At 32.5% G+C, this 21,860-nt stretch overlaps 4 protein-coding genes and 1 pseudogene across 7 annotated transcripts; all 5 read left to right on the top strand.

Moving 5' to 3' along the window:
• The first annotated feature begins 3,233 nt into the window (after positions 1–3,233).
• Positions 3,234–4,610, top strand: LOC120161760 (60S ribosomal protein L21-1-like). The gene is made up of 2 exons (XM_039171969.1): positions 3,234–3,521; positions 4,181–4,610. Exons 1-2 carry the CDS (start codon positions 3,462–3,464, stop codon positions 4,436–4,438), a joined length of 318 nt encoding a protein of 105 aa, XP_039027900.1. The 5' UTR covers positions 3,234–3,461; the 3' UTR covers positions 4,439–4,610.
• Positions 4,611–5,937: 1,327 nt separating this feature from the next.
• On the top strand, positions 5,938–8,036 carry LOC120161812 (annotated as a pseudogene).
• A 545-nt stretch (positions 8,037–8,581) lies between these two features.
• On the top strand, positions 8,582–12,992 carry LOC120161590 (serine/threonine-protein phosphatase PP2A-4 catalytic subunit-like). Of its 3 annotated transcripts, none has more exons than XM_039171811.1 (11): positions 8,585–8,921; positions 9,479–9,535; positions 9,676–9,759; positions 10,214–10,285; positions 10,948–11,019; positions 11,190–11,230; positions 11,485–11,551; positions 11,922–12,113; positions 12,214–12,303; positions 12,411–12,518; positions 12,677–12,992. In XM_039171811.1, the coding sequence occupies exons 1-11, from the start codon at positions 8,829–8,831 to the stop codon at positions 12,740–12,742; spliced, it is 942 nt and encodes a 313-aa protein (XP_039027742.1). In that variant the 5' UTR covers positions 8,585–8,828; the 3' UTR covers positions 12,743–12,992. The 3 variants fall into 3 exon arrangements, with proteins under 3 accessions (XP_039027743.1, XP_039027742.1, XP_039027744.1); XM_039171813.1 differs by having other exon boundaries at positions 8,872–8,926; positions 9,486–9,535; XM_039171812.1 differs by lacking the exons at positions 11,922–12,113; positions 12,214–12,303; positions 12,411–12,518; positions 12,677–12,992 and adding an exon at positions 11,695–11,777 and having other exon boundaries at positions 8,582–8,921.
• Positions 12,993–15,390: 2,398 nt separating this feature from the next.
• On the top strand, positions 15,391–17,524 carry LOC120161774. The gene is made up of 2 exons (XM_039171982.1): positions 15,391–16,481; positions 17,029–17,524. The coding sequence occupies exons 1-2, from the start codon at positions 15,522–15,524 to the stop codon at positions 17,443–17,445; spliced, it is 1,377 nt and encodes a 458-aa protein (XP_039027913.1). The 5' UTR covers positions 15,391–15,521; the 3' UTR covers positions 17,446–17,524.
• A 1,415-nt stretch (positions 17,525–18,939) lies between these two features.
• On the top strand, positions 18,940–19,693 carry LOC120162516 (40S ribosomal protein S28). Of its 2 annotated transcripts, none has more exons than XM_039172660.1 (2): positions 18,940–19,083; positions 19,328–19,693. In XM_039172660.1, the coding sequence occupies exon 2, from the start codon at positions 19,329–19,331 to the stop codon at positions 19,524–19,526; it is 198 nt and encodes a 65-aa protein (XP_039028591.1). In that variant the 5' UTR covers positions 18,940–19,083; position 19,328; the 3' UTR covers positions 19,527–19,693. The 2 variants fall into 2 exon arrangements, with proteins under 2 accessions (XP_039028591.1, XP_039028592.1); XM_039172661.1 differs by having other exon boundaries at positions 18,986–19,073.
• Positions 19,694–21,860: the final 2,167 nt, after the last annotated feature.

Genomic DNA, 21,860 nt, shown 5'->3' on the forward strand with positions numbered 1-21,860 from the left:
GAACGAAAAATTCCAGAATGTAATAAGGGTACCGATACCTTAGGGAGGGTATCGATACCCCCTAAAGGAAAAATGAAATTTTGGTTCATTAAATTAGCTTAAGTTATTAACATCAAGTTATAAGGTTTTGGCTTCTGATAATCATCTCAGAAATTATGTTTATGTAGATATTGAGCCTAAACAAGTTCTGGAACAATCAAAGAATTAGGATCGAATCAAAGCAAGGCTAAGGTGAGTGCAATTTAATTGTACTTATGCTATCGAACAAACATTGGCTTGCGATGAGCCAGTGATGAAGTTACTATGGTAAGAAGTGACTCCTAAAATATTATTTGATTTGTGATTGATGAAATTCTTATGTGTGCATGAATACATGAAAATGTGTGTATATGTGTCATATGTTATTATATGTGGTATTGACAGAAGTGACTATAGGATCACGAATTATGTAAAATAACAAGGACTTATGTGATAATAAGAGAAAGTGATATAAACTAGGTGGTATAGATATAAATGATAGGTTAAATGACATGGACATATGTGAAAATATGAGAAATGATAAGAACTATATATATGTTATATGTTATAAGTGATTTCATAAGAAATGACACAAGTTATGTGAGTATATGTGTTTATATAATTGATGTGAATACATGATGTGTTATGAAGATATAAACCATATGATATGATAATAAATAACAAGAATACATGTATAAATGACTATAGGAACATGTAATATAAGATATGTGAATCTAATATATGAAAATACTTGCCTATGTGACAAGCTATGTAAAACTGTGAGATAAGTTATAGGGCTTTGATATATGGATTAGATGAAAGTATATACATGAATACATGTACAAGTTTATATGTTATTATATGTGCTATGTGATGTATATATGAACATATGTGAATAAGATATGATATACATGTTTACATGAACCCATGAGAAATGATATAAGTTATATGATACGATTTATGTGATTACATGCACATGTGATACATATTATATGAAATGACACAGATGTTTACACATACATGTGGTATGTGATAGAAGAAAAGGTATATGTGATCACAAGAGAATGACATGAGTACATGAACATATGAAACATAAGAATAATGCCCATGGTATATGATACGAGAGCTATAGGTATAGTTGGCATGCAAAGAGTCGAGGGTACGAAGTCCTTCGGGACATATACAGAGGTCCTTCGGGACAAATACATAGGTCATTCGGGACAAATTTCATATGCCACTCGGGACAAATTTCATATGCCACTCAGTGGGACTTATACGAGCTGTGGTGATAGCATAAGTGCACAACCTCAATGTACTCGAATACCTTAAGTTCTCAGTAATGTACACGGGTCTATAAAAGATATCAAAAGTGTTTGCATTATTATTATATGATGTTATGTATGTTTCTTTTTGAAATGATATATGTGTCACATGATATACTGATGTGATAAGTACAAGATCATATGATAAATGGGTTAACGATAATGGTAGAAATCATGATAATGATGGTTTTATTACATGTTTTCATGCCTCACAAAGTCATCGACTTAGCATGTGATTGTTTCACACGTAGGTTTGGAAAGCGAAAAAAAGAAGCAAAGAGGAACAAGACAGGTCAGTTCTCTTTATCGAAGATCATATCAGAAATGTAGTTGAATTACATGTATTTTGTGATATATAATTTAGTTGGCATGTAATATAAAAAGTTTGAATATGATATGCTCTGATCGAGTTTTGTAATGTTTTAAACATATATATGTAAATGATAATTTATAGTGATGAAAGTTTAAATTTTATGAGTTTTATACATGTTTTGTCGAAATTATTGTAGCAGGGTATCGATACCCCTAAAGCATTCTGGAAAATTTTAACATTCGGTACTATTCACGGTATTGTTCATTACTGTTCATGGTACTGTACATTATTGTTCACAATATTGTTCATATCGTATAATACTATTCATAAAAATGTTTCTTTCCTTAAATTTGTTATAACTAACATAATTCAACAGTATATTATCGTATTTTCTTAATATAAGTCCAAACGTTCTGTTATTTTGTAAGAATATTGTTTTAAAAAGTCAATGTGACATCTCATACTCGTATCTAAGTCGGGTACGGGTTGGGGGTGTTACATTTACCTACAACGTGGAGGGTGATCATTGATTAGGATTAAAACCAAAGAAAATTATATTAGATTTAATGGGGACAACAATTAATAATTCTTTTATTTATAAAATAGACACCGAAAAAATATTATTAATCATTTCATATATAGATACATTCGTAAAAGAGTTATCCTCGTAATAATAAATATTCAAAACTAACACATTTATTCACATAATCATCTAAAAACAATTAATATATAATAGTATAATTTTTCTTTTATTTTTATATGCCCCAATTTTTCAGGCTCAATCTCATAATCAACACGTAATGCTTCATCTTTACCTTATCTATTTGCAAGAAGACTTGTATAAAAATTAATGTCAATTATGATTTATGTTGAAAAAGATTATTTTGGGTCTAACTTTTCTAAAAAGAAAGTGACTATATAATAATAGTTTATTTTTTTAATCATTGATATTCAATTTATTAATCAATTATTAGTGGTTCATTATGAAGCGATCCTCCTAATTCAATTTATTCCATTTGCAAATATTAAAATTCAAATTCATAATTTCTCTTAAGAAATGTAGTGTCTCATCTCGTTGAACTAATTAATTATTAATTAAAAATTGGTTCATGAGTTTTAAAAAATATTCTCATATCTAAATTACATAATATATAAAAATAAAAAGAATGATATGCTATAAAATTGATAAATAAATCAGGTCGTACATTGAATATTAGGGGAAAACAAGCTTTTCGTTATTTATCTAAGCCTAATTTCAGACTGAATACTTTGTCCAAATCCTTTAAAATGTGGAACAAGCCTTTGGATTTGTACGTATAGCAATAAGTTTAATACCGGATCCATTGTAAATCAAAAGAAAATTGGATTTTATTCTATTCCTTTAATAAAAAAGGAAAATTATTAGGGTTTTGATTAGAATCTCTTAGACAGGCCCCAACAATGTGAAAGCTACGGGCTTTGATCGGTTCATTCAAACGAAAATAATCCAAATATAATCAAAGCCCAAACTGAAAAATCCACAAACCCCATAGGCAAGTTAAAGAAGCGGCTATAAGACGATCAAAATTAGGGTTTTGTTTATCTATATAGATCATTGCAACTGAAAGGGGAAAAAAGAAAAAGGAGAGTGTAAATAATGCCAGCAGGTCACGGTGTTCGTTGTCGAACAAGGGATTCATTCTCCAGGCCCTTTAGGAAGAAGGGTTACATTCCTTTGTCTACTTACCTCAGGATCTACAAGATCGGCGACTATGTTGACGTCAAGGTAAACGGCGCCGTTCACAAGGGTATGCCCCACAAGTTCTACCATGGTCGCACCGGCCGTGTCTGGAACGTCACTAAACGAGCTATTGGCGTTGAACAAGCAGGTATCAACTAATATTGGGTTTGTTTCAATTTCATCTTTGTTTGGGTTTTTCATTTGTTTCGAAATGTGAAATTTTTATTTGAAATTGAATATCTTGTATTATAGATGAAGATACGAATTCCTTTTCTAATGTTTTTCTGTTCTGTGTAATGGTAGTTGTGTTGAATTCTGGTATTTTAATGTTGGATTTGCTTGATTACATGATACAAGTGATCCATGGAATGTCTTCACCTGGTTTGGAATGCCAAAATAGCTGTTACAGAGAGAAAAAATTAATTTCACTCTTGGGGTGAGCTTGAATAAATATTTCAGTAAGATGAGATACAAATTTATATGATTTTTTCTTGAAATTTGCTGTAACATACCTGCATTTCAGGTTTTAATCATGTTAGAACTTTCCCAACATTCGATTCGTCTTGTTTGATCCTTGTGCCGGTTCCGTGCTCTCATGTCATCACCGCAAGCTTCATATCACAGATATTTGAAGCTGTGGTACTTGTTTTGATTGAATTTGCTGTAACGTGCATGCTTTTGAGGTTATCTTGTTATAACTTTACGCCTTGTTTAACCTTTATGCCAATCCAGCACTCATGTAATCACGCTCCATATATTGGATATTTGAACTTGGTGTACTTCCATTATTATGATTGTTGATTTCAGGTCGGTTACAGGATAATCAGGAAGAGGATTCACGTGCGAGTGGAGCAGGTACAGCCATCACGATGCACCGAGGAATTCAAGCTTAGAAAAGTGAAGAATGATGAACTAAAAGCAGAGGCTAAGGCAAAGGGTGAAGTTATCAGCACAAAGAGGCAACCAGAGGGACCTAAACCCGGTTTCATGGTGGAGGGTGCTACATTGGAAACAGTGACTCCCATTCCATATGATGTCGTTAATGATCTCAAGGGTGGTTATTAGTTTTACTCCTTTTTTGCGGTTCTGGTTTTTTTTGATAAACTTGAAGTGAAACTGGATTAGTGGTTATTTGGTTGTGTTCGTGTTAGTTTTTGTTTGTAATTTCTGTTGAAGATGCTGCTTTCGCAGAGATTTTAATAGATGATGGATGCCTTTACATGCATAATGTTATAATATCTATGTTGCTACTAAATCAAATCAATTACAGATTGATTTATAATAGTCTGTTCGTGTTTTAGGTCATTTTGAGTTATTTTTTGTTGCATTATATATTCAATTCATTTTGGTTTCAAGTTATTCTAAGTTTAAGTTAATTGGAGTCCAAATCGAATGGTTCGAATTATTTATGATAAGATTGGATTAATTCATTTGAATTTCGATTAAAAAAACGTATTTTTTAACCAAGTTTTTACAAAAGTAAAGAGATTAAAATTTTAACTTTTAACATGAATTGAGTGCTTTCATTAGTTAAAAGGAAGATTGATATCCTTAAAGTTTTCGGATTTGAGCATGTTGTTTAGCAAGGGTATTTGAGTGTTCGTTGTCAAATGATTGAGTCTTTTAGATATATATTATCTTTTATCTTGTAAAATTTTGTAACTATAGATAAAATTAATGAAATCAGATTAAATGTAAAGAAAACTTACATTAACAGGTGTTTTGAAAGGTCTTTCTTATGCTATCTAAAGGAAACAGTATTTTTTATTTAAAAAAATCCTTCATAAATGGGTAATCAAGCACAAAATTCTAATTTAAATAATTATTACAAATGAAAGGGGTCTAACTATAATTTTAATATGTTTATTAAAATTTAGTCCAAGTCGATTCTCTATTTTTATAATTTTATTAGTAGACTCCAATTGATACAGCAAATCCACTATATCACTTTAATAATATCGATTAAATGTGTTATTAATTTTATTTTTTTAATAACATTTAATATTAAAATTTAAGATTTAAGATTTAAGGTCATAATTTAGACCCAAGGGCATTTGCATTGGGGGCTAAAGAGTGAATCAACATGTTAAAAAAAATAAAATTTGGTCAGATTTAGGATAAATTATGTATTTAGTCATCCGGTAGTTCTATTTTAGTTATTTAACTATTTTTTAAAATCATATTTAAATTTATGATTTTATTTCGTTTAAGCCACTCCTGTTAAAAAATTAAAGGTGATATTTATATGTTATCATAAGATAATGTCACATCATAATTGAAGAATTAAAATGAATATCATGTCAGTATTTCTATTTATTTTTTAAAGATGGTTTATGAATGATCAAAATAAATTAAAAACGTAAGTTTAAGTATAATTTTTAAAAAATATAGATGAGTGATCAACATAATCTTGAGAATAGTTAAATGATTAAATACGTAATTTACCCAAAATATAGAAGACGGTTGCGTTACAAGTGATGGCTTTTTCTCTCAGCAGCAAGAAAGAACAGAACAGGAGAAAAAATCACCAAAGATTATAGCTTTTTATTCGCCTTAATCGGTGATTCATTTACAACTACAAATTAAAGTTCAAAGCCGAAACCTTTGTTTCCTCAATCAAAAACCTGCTTTCACATCCCCAAATTCAGCATCAACAATGGAGGAGCATCGTGAAAGTGAGGCTGAAATGGGTCAAGAATCGGAGCCTCGATCATATCAGTGACATCGATACCGACCTCAAAGCAGCTTGCCTCTTGAAGGATGCTATAAAACGGTCGCCGATCGGTTTTCTTACGGCCAAATCCTTCGTCGGTTGGCAAAAGCTCCTCGGCCTCACTGTCCCCGTTCTTCGCTTTTTGCGCAGGTAGTTTTTGGCCTTACATCCTCCATTTTTCAATACCCTTTTCTCGTTTCGCAACGATAGGTAGATAAAAATGCTTCATTTCAATTGCTATTTTTGTTGTTTACTATTTGCATTGTCACATACAAGCTGTTATGTGTACATGATAAAAACATATAGTAGAAACTAAAATCATGACTGCTTTCATATGAAATTTGATTAAATGTATATCAAAATCACCCATTTTTCTGGAGAAAAAAATTTGCGCTTCTAGTTTTGATTAATCTCTGTTTATATACATGCTCAATGGCAGAAGCACAAAGCAGTATCCTATGTTGTAAGTGGATGCTTATTAGTGAGCAACTGCTGTTTTGTTTACTCCTGCGGAGTAAAATCCTTCAAATATGCGGAAAAGCTTTATACATTTCGAACATATTCGTGCCATGCATATGCTCGTATGTTGCACTTACCTGAAGCCTAACATGAATTCGTAGGCTCTAACAGGAAAGTTGTTTTCCTTGTTCAATGAATTGGTATTAACTATCGAGTTTAATTAGAGTGTGTAGATGTTGGTGATTGCAAATTGTTTTTTTCTGACTTTGTTTTAGGTACCCTACTCTATTTGAAGAATTCCCACATCCGCGTTATGCTAATTTGCCTTGCTTTCGGTTGACCGGTACTGCACTCTTGTTAGATTCACAAGAGCAAAGCATACACAAGGCGCATGAGAATGATACAATAGAGAGGCTTTCCAAGGTGCATTCTTTGAAATGGGATCTTGGTTTGCCGGATAACTTTGAGAAAGTGTTGATCCCCGAAATTCCCAGATCATTTCAGCTTTGTTAAGGCACCGTCCGGTGTTTCAGCTTTGAGACTTGCAGGGTGGCATGAGGAATTTGCTGTTTCGGCATTGGAAAGAAGTAAGGAGGGTGGTGAGAGGGGTGATGAGTACAGGGAATTTAAGAGGGGCCAAACCACATTGGTGTTCCCGATGAATTTCCCAAGGGGTTATGGAGCACAAAAGAAGGTGAGAGCTTGGATGGAGGAGTTTCAGAAGCTTCCCTACATATCTCCATGTGAAGATTCTCGGCAGATTGATCCAAATTGTGAGCTTATGGAGAAAAGGGCTGTTGGTGTATTGCACGAATTTTTGAGCTTGACAATCCATAAGAAGACCAAGAGGAATTACCTGAGAAGCTTGAGAGAGGAACTAAACATCCCACATAAATTTACTCGGTTGTTTACTAGATATCCTGGGATTTTCTACCTGTCATTGAAGTGCAAAACAACTGTGGCTCTCAAGGAAGGATATAGGCGGGGAAAACTCATGAACCCGCATCCTCTTGTTCGTATAAGACAGAAGTTTTATCAGGTAACGAGGACCTGCCTTCTTTATCGTGGTAAAGATGCGAATCTGATACCTCGAGAAGACATTTTGCTTAAAGACTCAGAGAATAGTGTGGAAGACAAAGAAGAAGATGAAGAGTTTGGAACAGGTGATGAAGAATATGAAGATGAATTCGATAAAAAGTAACGATCATTACCTTGACAGGGTCATCCATATTGCAGCTACATTGAAAGGGAAAGGCGACCAAAACCGGAGGTATTTACATTTAATAGGATTCATCTCTAACCTTAGTGCTATTCACAATATCAAACGACGATTATATGGTTTTCGGCATGTTCCGATGTCTTGCTGCATAATTTCAGGTTGACATTATTATGAGTGGGAAAATTTTCCCGGTCTGTTAATGGTAACATGACCCTTGTTTAGATTTTTTTTCAATGCTAACATGTCATTGTCCCTACTTTGTTGTGCAATAACAATATGTAAACTCCAGATTATACTCTTTTTTATGCATGATTTTAGGCATTGTCGAATTTGATACCAATCTTTGGACTTTCATTTTCTTTGTCAATTCAGTTTCCATATTCAATTTGTTATTATATTTTCTTTGTGATTGCATGTGTTTATTTTTCCTTTAGATGAAACTCCATAAGACAATGTAAGTGGTATATCTCACCCACGAATCACTTAATAAATTATATCTATAATAATTATATATATGATATTTTTTTAAAATAATTTTTTTCTATAATAAATTATATATATAACAAATTAATTTAAAATATAACAAAAAATATGATATTTTTATTAGGATGTAAAGAGTAATCATTTTTGTAATTTTGATGAAAATTTAATAAGAGTTCATATAATTTTAATTAAATCTGAAATATTATCCAATTCTTAAATAATAAAATAGATCCGGTTGGTTGAAATTTTAAATTTATTGATGTAATGTGAGGCTTAATTTAATCGTATCTGAACCTAATAGGCTAATAGCTTATATATATAATAATGAACTCAGATGTGCTCTATCGGACACTCGCAGCCTACGCGCTCCATTCGCGGCCTTGATTAACGCGCTCTCTCATTTCGTCTTCGTGAGAGAAGCAAAAGAGCCCGCAGAAAGAGTGTAAAAAAGGGGGAAAACGAGAAAAAAAAAAGGGGAAGACTGAGGATATTCAAAAACATTATTTGAAAAAAAGGAAGAAATAATCCCAATCCAAGCTAGGGTTAGCGCCATTCCTAATCGGGGAACTGATAAATAAAAGATGGGGGCTAATCCGTCACCAACAGACTCAACCGCCGATCTTGATGAACAGATCTCGCAGCTCATGCAGTGTAAGCCACTTTCCGAGCAGCAGGTACGGTTTTTTTTCATCTCACGATCTGTTTGTTTCCCTAGAAATAACGGAGATTTTGATTTGTCACTGATCTATTATTAGGCTCTGTTCTGCCGAGAAATGAATATACAAATGATTTTGAATTGAATTTTTATTACCAACTTTCAATATATGATAGCGAATTTTCTTGGTAATTACATTTGTTTAAGTTATTTAATAGAAATTGCGACTTTCTTTTTTTCTTCTTTATTTCAAAGCTATATAAGAGAAAATCAAATTTTTGATTTATTCTATGGCGTCAATTTCGAAAGAAATTAGGGTATTTACTCTGAAACATATCGCGTTTAAGCTGTTCTCAATATATGATACTAAATTTTCTTGCTAGCTAAATATTAATTTACATTCATTTAAATTATTTAATAAAATTGAATCTTTTTGTCCATTTTAAAGCAGAAAAAGGAATTCCAAAAGGCATTTTCACAGAAAAACTTTGTTCTCAGTTTGATAAATGGAAGTCCTATATATATATATCTTGAATCAATATAACTGTTGGTAATTTTGTTCGGGTTGGCTGTCAGGTCAAATCATTATGCAACAAGGCAAAGGAAATATTAATGCAAGAAAGCAATGTCCAGGTTTATCATCTTAGCTGGTCTTTAGTTTCTAATTCCAGGAGACACTGATCTATATCGTTTAATTATGAGTGAATGTTGGAAATCTTGAGATTGCTCATCCATGAACTGGGAAAATGTTGATTGATTTTATTTTATCACAGCCTGTGCAAAGCCCTGTGACAATTTGTGGTGATATTCATGGACAATTTCATGACCTTGCTGAACTTTTTCGAATTGGAGGGAAGGTATTTGTTCGAACTGTGACCCCCCCTTTTTTCTTTTTTTTTGGTATTCAGTTCTGTTTCAGCTGAGGTAGTGTGTAATATCATTGTAGATGTTTTGAAAACTCAAATGTTTTGAAAATTGGAGATCTGCAGATGTATCATTATACCGATATTTCAATTTATGCTCTCTTGAAAGTATCAGCCATTTAAAATTGTCTCTGGCTTTTTAACGCTTAAGAGCTATGGTTTGATTATTTTTTTCCCTTTGTAATTACTGTTTTTCCTCTTTTAATATTTAGATAGATCTATTAGTGTCATTAGGGGATTCTTAGGATGTATTAGAACTTATCATATACTTGATTCACCTTGTCTGTTATACGCTTTTGCTTCCTTTTCCCCCCCTTTTTTTCCTGTTCTTGTGATCAGATTTTCTATTGAGCCTATACCTCACAGTTGGTTTTATCTTAATTGAAAGTGTCCGGATACAAACTACTTGTTTATGGGAGATTACGTTGATCGTGGGTACTATTCTGTTGAAACTGTTACGGTATGTACAATTGTAAATGTTAAATTACAAAATGCAATTTTCTACCATTGCTATAAAAAATGTTTCTGGTTACTGCTAAAGCATCGTCTGGAGGCAGAAACAATGTATGATTTCTGGCTCCCAATTGCATGATCAAAATGACTGCATCCTCCTTTCAGCACTTGGGGAGGAGGAGGGTGGGGGGAACTGACATGGTTTGATGTTAGTGACTTTTAACACTATGAATTTGAGATGCATCTGCCTTTTGGAAGCTTCTTCTGTTATTAGACTAAATGATGGTTACAGAGATGATGAGTTTAGATTTTCCTTTGGATAGGGTGCTTTGGATTTAGAGTAGCTGCATTTTTTCTTATTTACCACTTTTTGTTCTCTGTGGTGGATGCACTTCAATTTGACGTAACTCAGGAGGTACTTCAATTAAACTATATGCCATGCTAGGTTGATGCTAGATGTTAAATCACTGGATTCAATTGTTGTTGCCTACTGTTACTCCCCCCCCCCCCCATAAAGATGCATATTATATTACTTTTTTCATAGTCGGTCTTGAATTTGCTAGTGTAATCTTTAAAAATGAAATCAACAACTTTAGAGATCAATAGCAAATTTAAGCAGTAAGCCATTTGTGCATTTCATTTGGATGACTCTATTTTATTCTCTTTCAGCTATTGGTGGCTTTAAAAGTCCGTTATCTGCAGCGGATTACCATTCTCAGAGGAAATCATGAAAGTCGCCAGGTATGACATCTTCATTTTCTTGTACTCCTTCCGGAATTGTCCAAAATATGATATTTTGACATGTGTTATATTTTGTATATCCAAATCTTAATTCAATGTTTGATATGAAATTTTGACAAACTATAATGTGAATGTCTAGCTAATTGTTGAGGTATTTTTCTTTTTGGCAGATCACTCAAGTTTATGGGTTTTATGATGAATGTCTGCGGAAGTGAGTTTTTATTGCACAACCTTCATTTGAAAGGGTGTAATTTTATGAGCCATAGATGAATTAGCTCTACTTTTTTTTTCATTTAAGATATTAAACTGCAATAGTATTTCCTTGATTGATATGATCAATAAAACTAGTGGATTAGAGTTGCTGGAGTTATACCCTTCGGATAAATTGGAGTCACATGGAGATGGTAAGTGGCTTCTTCCTCTTGCTAATCCATGTTAATACTTTTTATGGTTATTTATTTACAGGTATGGCAATGCTAATGTTTGGAAGATCTTTACGGACCTATTTGACTATTTTCCATTAACTGCTTTGGTAAGTAGAAATAATAGAGGTGCCAACTATTTTGAATTCAAACCTAAATTCTAGGAAAGAAAGAACCAAGGGCATACATATCGGCCTTAGTACTTTTTATATATGATATTTATGCCGTAGTTTTGTTTCATTTGGCTTTTTTGTTCAATACTATTCTTGTGCTCCATGGTCTTTTTGTCTGGGCAAGAAAAGGTTGGAATTTATAGCATTGAACTTTATTACTATATTGCTTTAGTCCCAGCCAAAGAGACATATTGCTTTGGTAATGTTCAAGTCAACTTTGTACTTCCTAGAGCTGAAGGGAAATTATGGTAGTTGAAATGATCTGGTGTTTCCATTCGGTGATAAAGTGCCATTTTCTTCATTTTAGGTGGAGTCAGAAATATTTTGTCTGCATGGTGGATTGTCCCCTTCAGTTGAAACCCTGGATAACATAAGAAACTTTGATCGTGTTCAAGAAGTTCCTCACGAGGGGCCCATGTGTGATTTATTGTGGTCTGATCCAGATGATCGATGTGGTTGGGGCATCTCACCTCGTGGTGCTGGATATACTTTTGGCCAGGTGATTAATGTTCAGAGCGACCATTGTTCAAGTTTTTATTGTTGTCTTGCCTTTTTATATTTCTGTATTTTAATATTGAAATTTTGGTTCTTCTCTGCAGGATATATCTGAACAATTCAATCACACAAACAGCTTAAAATTGATTGCGAGAGCTCATCAACTGGTTATGGATGGGTTTAACTGGGCACATGTAGTCATTCATGTTTCTTATTCGTCAAAATATTTTTATTTTTGCTTGTATACACGGTATAAAATGCTTCAGCATTTTTTAATTCCCAATTTATTTCCGTGTAACAGGAACAAAAGGTGGTAACTATATTTAGTGCACCTAATTATTGTTATCGCTGCGGAAACATGGCTTCGATTTTGGAAGTCGATGATTGCAAGAATCACACATTCATCCAGGTCTTTCTTTCCCTCCCTATTATCCTTTTCCTATCATTGCACACACATGCATATGCAAATTAAGGTAAAGCTTAAAAGAGCAACAGCTAACATTCAAAATTGAATTCCCGGATACCTTTTCCATCCGTGTAAAACCGTTTAAGTTCATCTTGCTGCAGTTTGATCCTGCTCCAAGGAGAGGAGAACCCGATGTTACTCGCAGAACGCCCGATTACTTCCTCTGAAGAGAGACTGTGAAATCTGGTTCCAAGATACTGCACTTTTCCTCCACCCTCCCTCCTGTTACATAGTTAGGTAGCGGTGATCTTTTTCCGAAGTCACTTGCATCTACCACCTGCCAGGTTTTTACATTCCATGTTTTGTTTTGTTTTGTTTCAATCTTTCGATGATGATGAGCACCAAAAACATGGTACACTTGAATATTGTGTCGAAAATATTGCATATCTGATAAAAGACACCATCAGATTAGAGTTTTTTGTGTTCGTTTTTACTATTTTCTGTATTACTTGCCCTCATCTTTTGATTCATCCTGTCTTTTTGTGCTCTTTACCGGATATGGAAAAGTAGTATATTTTGTGGGTGTTTTCTATGTTACCGGGTCTCGGGTCACATATCTAACATATGTAACTCAATTTTGTTGAATTTTCTTTCTATATATTTGGAGAGGGTACTGTTAGTGTTTGGCCGACGAGAAAACGATGGAAGAAAAAACAAGGAGGCGGAGATGAAAAGACCATGATTACTCGGAGGATTAGGTTGTTCGAAACTCGTGCTTGAATAAATACTTGATTCGACTTTGATTTTAAAAATGTGCGTTTTGAGATATAACCAGACATTTCAAGTTCAATTTGAATTAAGCTTTTTTTAATGTAAAATCTTAAATATTTAAATTATATATTAAAAATAGTATGCAATTAATTTTTGTACTTTATTAAAATTTAAGGTCTATTCATTTAATTAAAAAAATTAAAAATTAAATCCTCGTTTAGGTTATTTAAAAATCCTCTTTGAAGTATAGGATTTGAACATTTCATATATAGGGATATGAGCGTTCAGTATAAAAATAAAGCTATGCTTATGCTTTTTACTTTTAGAAGTTAGTATGATTCCATTGATAGTAAATTTTGACAAAAAATAACTACATTATCAGAAATAAATTAAACCTTTCTAATAAAAATGTAAGATATTTTAATTTTAATTGTTAAAATATAAAAATTAAATTCAAACTTCATTAAATAAAATAATAATTAACTTGTTATAAAAAAAAGTTTGATTAAGGTCACAAGTTTGGCATAATCAAGTTTAAATAAAATTAGTATAGGATTTGAACATTTCATTAAATAAAATGTTTAAATTCAACTCAATTAATCAAGTTTGGCAAAATAATCACATTGAATTTGATTTCGTTTTAAGCTTAACTCAATTTACGAGTACAAGTGTTTTTTACTTTGAATAGTTAATTTAATAGTATATATAAAAAAGGATGAATCGTAACGATTTACTCTTATAAGTTTAAACAAAGAGTAATAAGAAACAGAAGTAAATAGAAGTATCAAGGAGATAAGATGAGAGAAAAACATTCACTTTTGGTAAAGGGTATGGTCTATTTTTATATTCTCGTTGTGATCATCTAAAGGTGTCACTTGATAGTTGTTGATTGATATATAAAAAGAAAATATATTAATAAGATTGATCCAAGTAGATTAAGATTATCACAAGATTTATTTTTATTTATTATGTGATGAAATAATTAAATGATTAAGATCTAATTTGAGTCTCATCGTTTATTATATGATATTTGTTGGTAGAGGAATTACCTTCTCCGAAGAAGTAGAGGTGGATGGTATACTATCTAAGATGATCATTTGCCGTAAAAAAGCCAAAAGGATCGTTGAAGCAGTTACACTGAATATAAAAAACGGAAACGGAGAGGTATTATGCCTATTTTTTTTTTCAGCTTTAGCTTCCTTCTTTCTCTTCTCTTTATTGAGATGACGAGAGGTTTTCTTTCATTATGATCTCTTAATTCTCAACATTTCTAAATGATGGAGGTATTTCCCCCCTTTTTATTATTTCTTTTACGTGCTACATTAGATTGATTAAGTAATTAGAATTTGGTTCTTCATTTATGATCCTTCTAAGATTAATAATTTAATGCGGTTCTTTTATATGTTTTTTAAATTTAGTTTTGTTTGACGATTTGATGTTTGGATATGTAGAAAATTAATGCGATTTTTTCTTAGGTAATGTTTGAATTATTCCTTTTAGTTGAATGTACGATTCTAAGAGACTCTGAGCAAGTAAAATTTAAGTCGACAGATCTCTGAATTCTTCAGCATTTGAAAATGAATGAAGTATTTCTCTTTTTAGTATTACATTTGATTAATATGGAATGAATAGAATTTGATTCTCCAGTTATGATCTTGTTTTATCAAATTGGGTAAGTACAAATAATGTATGTTCAAAGATAATTTTCAATCACTTGACATTTTTAGTGCTCGAACCTGAGACTTCAAGTAATAACAAAAATTCATTTACCACCGAAATTGCTCGGTTCATGTTAATTATGATCTTTTTTTCATTGCCTAAAATTCGGATTGTTTATAATGTTTTGGTGACTTGATCTTTAGAAAATTGATTGAATTAATACCAAATTAAGTGCAAAGAAATGACCTAAAAGACTAAAGAAACTGAAAAAACTCTTATTAGGTAGTATTTTAATTTATTTTACATGGATTTTTCTGGGCTTTTTTTCTCCTGCTATAAAAATATTTCACAGATTGATTGATCAATGTATTAAATTTTACGATCGACATTGTTTATCGATACAAGTTGTTTCTTGTCTTTGATTTTGTCTTACAAGTTAGGTTTCCTTGTTTCTGAATGGGTATTAGACTTGGAATAATTTTTGGGTTGTCAAGTAGATTTATCATCAAACCAGATATATGTTGTGGTTGACATAATTTTTTGTAGGCATCACCAAGTACGGATCCACCTGCAACTATGGATCCCCCTACAACTAAGGATCCGCCTACAAGTACCGAACCGCCTGCCGGTGATGTAGAGAATGTACCGGAGAAGATCAAAGATGCAAAAGAGGCTGGTCCTGCATTTCACTGTGGTATTTGTGATGCAGAATTGCTTTTCAAGATAACTCAAGCACTCCTCCCGGGGTTAGCTACGGCTTGTGTCGACAATACAACCGGTGGCGTTTTCACGTCCCCTGGTTCAGTAGCTGCGGACCTAAGGAAAGAGTTGGTGGAGTATCTTACACAAAGAACCGAAACTTATGTGGCTGAATCTGTTGTCTTGGAAGGTGCTCCTGAGGCGGAAGTATTCGACAATCCTTACGATATCATTGCTTTTCTTATCGACGAGTTTGCTGTTTCGAAGAGGAATTTGTTTAGTCGGGTTTCGGCATTGCTACTAAGCGAGAGGCGAGAAGACAGTATCGATGATTTCGCTCATCAGATGGAAATTAATGGATTTTGGCCGGTTGACAAGAGAGAAGAGATTGTACAAATTTTGCTGAAGAATGTTGATGCCAAGAACGAATATCACTGTAACATGAAATTTGAAACTGCAGAAGAACTTTCGTTGCACATGCCAACTTGCAGCTTTAGAGTAATGACCTGTGAAAATGAAGGGTGTGATGCTCGATTTTCGGCTAATAAATCGGAGAAACACGATTCGATTTGCCCTTTCAAGATAATTCCATGTGAACAAAAGTGCCCTGCTTTCCTCTTAAGACATGAGATGGACAGACACTGCATAACCGTCTGTCCGATGAAGCTCGTGAACTGCCCTTTCTTTTCAGTGGGTTGCAAAGCAACCGTACCTAGTTGTAAGATTGAAGAACATCAATCTGAAGAACTCCATTATCACATCCTCTATGTTCTTCAAGGTATGTACAAGGAAGCATCTGAGGAGGTTTTAAAAGAACGGGTGGATCAAATCGAAGAGGTAAGTCAATATGTGATTGAGAATTTCTTGATTTAATACATTATATTCCTTTAGGCATTGGATATCTTTCTTTACTTACTTTTTTTTTTTAAGTCATCGAATGAATCATCATGATGAAGAACTTTAAAGAGTTATTTAACATTATGACTTCAAATTTCCCACTTGAAACAATCAACTATGTACTTACAATACCACAGCAACTCTATGTGCAGATGAAAAGTGTTAATGAAAGTTGCATCAAAAGGTGCAGATGAAAAATATTTGAACGAGTTGCTACTTGCTAATGCACATAGAGTTTGCAGCATTTCTTTTATGTATGGTGGATTGCTTTTCAGTATATGCTTTATAGACAGAGTCAATGCACATCTACTTGTGATGTTGATTCCTTGCAGAATTCGCTGTTGTTTCTTCATATCAGTGATTGTCTTTATGGACGTGATTAATCTCCATGCTTCTATGCTGGTCTTTATCTGCTATTGTTTACATGTAGATGACAGTTTCTTTCTCTCTTTTAATCAAAGCTCTTACATTTACATTTTCATGGCAGAGAGCCGCCGGTAGGCTAGCGAATGCCAAAAATGTGCGATCTCTGACATCGAAAGTCAAGGATGTCGACGCAAAGCTCCCACCCTTGGTAATTAAGACAAAGAAAAAGGAGGAAGAAACTTCAGAGACAGAAGCAAAGACTGAATCTGTGGAAGGTAGTGGCACAAATGAGAATGCTGGTGGAACTAAAGAAGTCGAAGCAGCATCTCCATCACTAGAAGCAAAGCTGCGGTCGCTAGTTTCCGAAACCGAAACCAAGGATCATGAAGCAATGCCTTCATCACAAGAAGTTCCACTGTCAAATAAAGATAGTGAAGAAGAAGCCTCGGAAACTGTCGTCAAGGATGCTGAAGCAACAACGGAAAATCCAGTCAAGGATTCGGAAGTTAACACAAAGAACGAAACTAATGAAGATTGAAGATGGTAAAAGGCACTTCATACCATTTGATTTTAACCGAGCCATAGATTTGATATGAAGAAAGCTTCAGCCACTACAATATATGTTCGTGGATTCCCCCCCTACATTATTTCATTTTTGGGTTGATTGATCTTTATGTTGATTAAAATTTTATTTTTAGCATGTTGAGAGACTAAACAAGAAACTTGGTTATTCTAATCTCTTCCATAAGAAGAAATTTACAAGATAAATAAAATTCAGTTTTTCTTTTTTTTTTTAATCTTTTTACACTTTTTTTTACCGATACGCTCTAAATACTCCTGGATGTTTTTAGCAAGGATTGAAAACATAGGATCGTCTCTCAGTCATTCGACATAAGCACGAGTATGCGTATCAAAATTCTGCAAGCTCTTGAACTCATTATCTATTCTCTCGAGTAGACAACGCAGTTGTTCGAGTTACAACAAATACTAAAATATCGATATAAAAAATAATTCTATGATTAGTCGAATCATAATAAATTGTAAGATTTTTTTATTAATTTTTGTATTTATTTTATCAAATATGTCAATAAATAACCTATGAAAAGATTAAAATAAATTTCAATCCGTAGACATTTCATATCGACACAATGGACATAAATGACTTGTTTCCAGCCACCTGACAATACAATCATAATGATAAACATGACCGCAAGGCAATGAGGTAACCTCGTCTCGGTCGAACAACTCATCCAAACAGACGACGCGTTCTTTCCTTGAACTCAAACCCTCGTCCAATTTCCTCATCTTCTTCGGCGGAAGACAATCTTCATCTTCATCGTCCCCATATCTAACCCTTTTCAAAGGTTTAATAGAAGACTTACTTGCAGGCTTGAAATTCACCGAATTCGCCAACATTTCATCAACCAACTCATCGATCTCTTCATCGGGACTCACCTCAACGAGTATCTCTATCAAGTATCAACTTCATTACTTCACGTCCAAGGTTCACAGACGAATTATCCGCATGCCGAATTACATTTTCATCATTCAACTTTGCTCATATTCTTGTTTTGATCATTTAACTTTAATTTTTTTAATTTAATCACTCAACTTTTCAATTGCTATTGTTTTGATCACTCAGGCATAAAATGAAAAACTCTAGGATGATGTGGACGGTTTTATGCTGATGTGGAAGCCACATATTATCCGGATTATTTTTACTTTTTACTTTTTTATATTTCATCTCATTCTCCCCAAAAGATGAAACTTTTAATGTTCCATTCCTATGTCACGTTAATATTTAAACTACTTTCTTCCTCATGTTTTCTTCCACATATTTTTCTTTTTATGGTATTTTTCATGGGTAAACTACATAATTCATCACTAGCCATACAGTTTATTCCAAAATAGTATGCTGTTCGGACGGCCTAAACACGGCTCGTCAACGAGCTACAAATCAACAACCGTGGGCCTCACGTACTCCGAAACCCTAAATCAGATAACGAAATGACTAAAATAGTCAGGTTAAAAGGGCCAAACCCAATGGCATTACTGTCATTCTAAATATTTGTGTATATATAAACACCATATCGAGGGTTCAATATTCGCCCCTCCTTCGAACTCTTGAGAGAAAGCAGCCGCTCCCCTATCCAGCTCCTCATCAAGGTTCAATCATGTTACTTCGTAATCTCTTGTATTTTATGTTATCGTTTTTATCATATTTAACATTTGATCTGCTGCCGTTTAGTTATTTTAAGGAATAATTTGCTTCCTTTTAGCTATTTTTAGGAATTATATTGGTTGATTATATGAGAAACTATTCCTTTTAATCTGTTCTTTCGAAATGTGCTTTCAAATTATTGATCAAATAATCTCGTTTTAAGGACTAAAGATTTAGGATTCCACACCCTTTTTCGCAGAATGGATAGCCAGATTAAGTTTGCTGTGGTGGTGAAAATTATGGGACGGACCGGTTCCCGTGGTCAAGTGACTCAAGTGCGAGTCAAGTTTTTGGATGATCAGAACCGGTTCATCATGAGGAACGTGAAGGGACCGGTCCGTGAAGGAGATATTCTCACGTTGCTCGAGTCTGAGAGAGAAGCCAGGAGGCTTCGTTGATCGTTTTTTTTAAAATTAATTTTGGCTTGATTTCAACTATCTACTGTGTTCTCTTGAATTGCTTAAAATAGATGTTTTCGTATATCGAGACTTGCTATTTGGGTTAATGGTTGTTCAAAAGAGATTTATTTTATGACGTTGAAATGAACTGAATTTGTTTTTAGACATTTTTCTCTCTTTCATCTTTTAGCTGTTTAATCCGTCAGAATAATCACCTTTTCATTATTGTATGTATCTTTTAATAATTGTGTTTAATATAGCTTATAACTATTAACTTTGTAGGTTTTTGGTTAAAATTCTGGGTCGAAATAGTTTTAAGATATTAAGGTATTTTATCAAAGTTGATGAATTTATTGTTTACAATAAGTCTTCTTACCTATGTTTTAGGTATTTATTGTTTTCTTTTGGGCAAATTTGCTTGCATGGTTAGTAGAAAATGTTTTTTTTCTTCATAAGAGATGGTATAGGTTTTGTTTGTTCTTTGTTTTACTGTAGATATAATCCTATTTAAGAAAATTATTCTTGTGATTTTTTTTTCACTTCCTTACTTGACTGATTTTACCTTTTTGCTTTGGAATTATTAGGTAGTAACTTAATTTTTATGGTGTTGGATTTCAATTTAAACCATATTAAAATATTATTGTAATATTGGATACTGAATTCATTATTAGATGAGGTTTATGTTACTTGATTAAATGAAGCATGTAATAATAATTTGGATAAAGTATCTAATTGGTCCCTTGATTGTAGGGTGTTGTTTTGATGAGTGTTGCATTGTTGTGTCCCAAATTATTAAAAATTATACAATGGTCATTTAATAATAGGGTGTTGTTTTGACGAGTCTTTTAACTATTAAAATTTATAAAATTATCACAATGTTCTAAATTTGTCTTTTTATGTTAGAAAAGTGACGGTCGTTTGTGTTTGGATGTTAAATTATTGATTAGGATATGATAAAATTATACATCAGTGATGTCTATCGGCATCGTTGTTCCTTTCAAGCTTTGGCTCGACAATATAACATTTCAAGCACCAGCTCAACATTATAATATAAACAAAGACTCAATCCATTGAAATTCAGTTTAAATAATTTTCAGATCAAATTTTATCACATATCAATTAAAATATTAACGTCCAGTTTATATGGTCATCAATTTTTTAAAGAGAAAAGACAAGTCCGGAACATATGAATAGTTGTGGACTATTTTTGTGCTTTACCTAATAATTTAGTGAAGTGTTAAATTTGAGGTCAAGGACTAGATTTCAATTTAAAAATGACAATTTAAAAGGTTAAGCTTGAATAATAGGAGATGTCTGGTTAGGGGAGTATAATTTCTTATGTTTGTTTATAATAAATTATGAATTATTGATTTGTAATAATTTAATATATACTTCTTATAATATGAAGTATTTTCTTTTTCCTGACAAATCTTAAATATAATATTAATCCTATTTAGAAAGGAGGTGAAGGAAATACTTTTAATTAGTCCAGAACTCGCGATTTAAGGGAATATAAGGGAGAAAACATCAAATTTTTTATAAAACGTATTAACAACGACTTTAGAAGATTACCATCAATTATATGAGTTAAATTACACATTATAGTTTATATGATTGGAAAGGTTATTAAAATTAGTTTATTTCAGAAGAAACAAATCTGATTTGTATAATATTTAATAAAAATGTTTCTTTAAAGGTAATTTAGAATGATAAAAAACTAGTGTCTTAACCATGTTTTAAGTATCATTATTTTATGGTTGAATAACGTGACAATGAAGGAATTTTCTCGAAACATGCACGATCTACATGTTGATTTATGTTAAAAGATGTAAAGAATACATGAGTAAAAATATGTGAAATATGAAAAATTATGACACGATTCAATTTATGTATATGATATGAATTAAACATGTGTTTAAGCACGTGAAACATGATATTACATGATATAAATTTCGTGGATAATGCAAAATCGATACGAGTCACACAACATGACGGAATAAAATGATTTTTTAATAAAGTTCACGAATTAAAATAAAAAAAATTATGAAATTCAAGGGTTAATAGTTATATTATTTTTTTTAATTTTATTGTTGTAGTTTTTTTTATATATAATTATAAGTATTTGACTCTTTCGTCGGCTAATTCAAATCAAATAATATAGAAATTACTATGAAAACAATTATTCTCCAATTTATTCCGTTCATAATGAAAAATATTTAAACCATAAACTTTAATTAAGATATCTAATATCTCATTTTATTTTTTTATTTTGGATAGTCTGAGTGATTACAATGTATTATTTGTTCATAATTTTTGTAGTCATTAACAACACAC

This window comes from Hibiscus syriacus, unplaced genomic scaffold, assembly GCF_006381635.1.
Source record: "Hibiscus syriacus cultivar Baekdansim isolate YM2019G1 unplaced genomic scaffold, ASM638163v2 tig00111402_pilon, whole genome shotgun sequence".
NCBI classification, from domain to species: Eukaryota; Viridiplantae; Streptophyta; class Magnoliopsida; order Malvales; family Malvaceae; genus Hibiscus; species Hibiscus syriacus.

Coding starts and splice junctions, on each gene's coding strand:
- LOC120161760 (XM_039171969.1), top strand. CDS start 3,462: ATGGTCGCACCGGCCGTGTCTGGAACGTCACTAAACGAGCTATTGGCG. Junction 3,522..4,180: donor TATTGGCGTTGAACAAGCAG/GTATCAACTAAT, acceptor TGTTGATTTCAG/GTCGGTTACAGGATAATCAG.
- LOC120161590 (XM_039171811.1), top strand. CDS start 8,829: ATGGGGGCTAATCCGTCACCAACAGACTCAACCGCCGATCTTGATGAA. Junction 11,552..11,921: donor ATTTTCCATTAACTGCTTTG/GTAAGTAGAAAT, acceptor TCTTCATTTTAG/GTGGAGTCAGAAATATTTTG. Junction 12,304..12,410: donor ATGGGTTTAACTGGGCACAT/GTAGTCATTCAT, acceptor TCCGTGTAACAG/GAACAAAAGGTGGTAACTAT.
- LOC120161774 (XM_039171982.1), top strand. CDS start 15,522: ATGGATCCCCCTACAACTAAGGATCCGCCTACAAGTACCGAACCGCCT. Junction 16,482..17,028: donor GGGTGGATCAAATCGAAGAG/GTAAGTCAATAT, acceptor TTTTCATGGCAG/AGAGCCGCCGGTAGGCTAGC.
- LOC120162516 (XM_039172660.1), top strand. CDS start 19,329: ATGGATAGCCAGATTAAGTTTGCTGTGGTGGTGAAAATTATGGGACGG.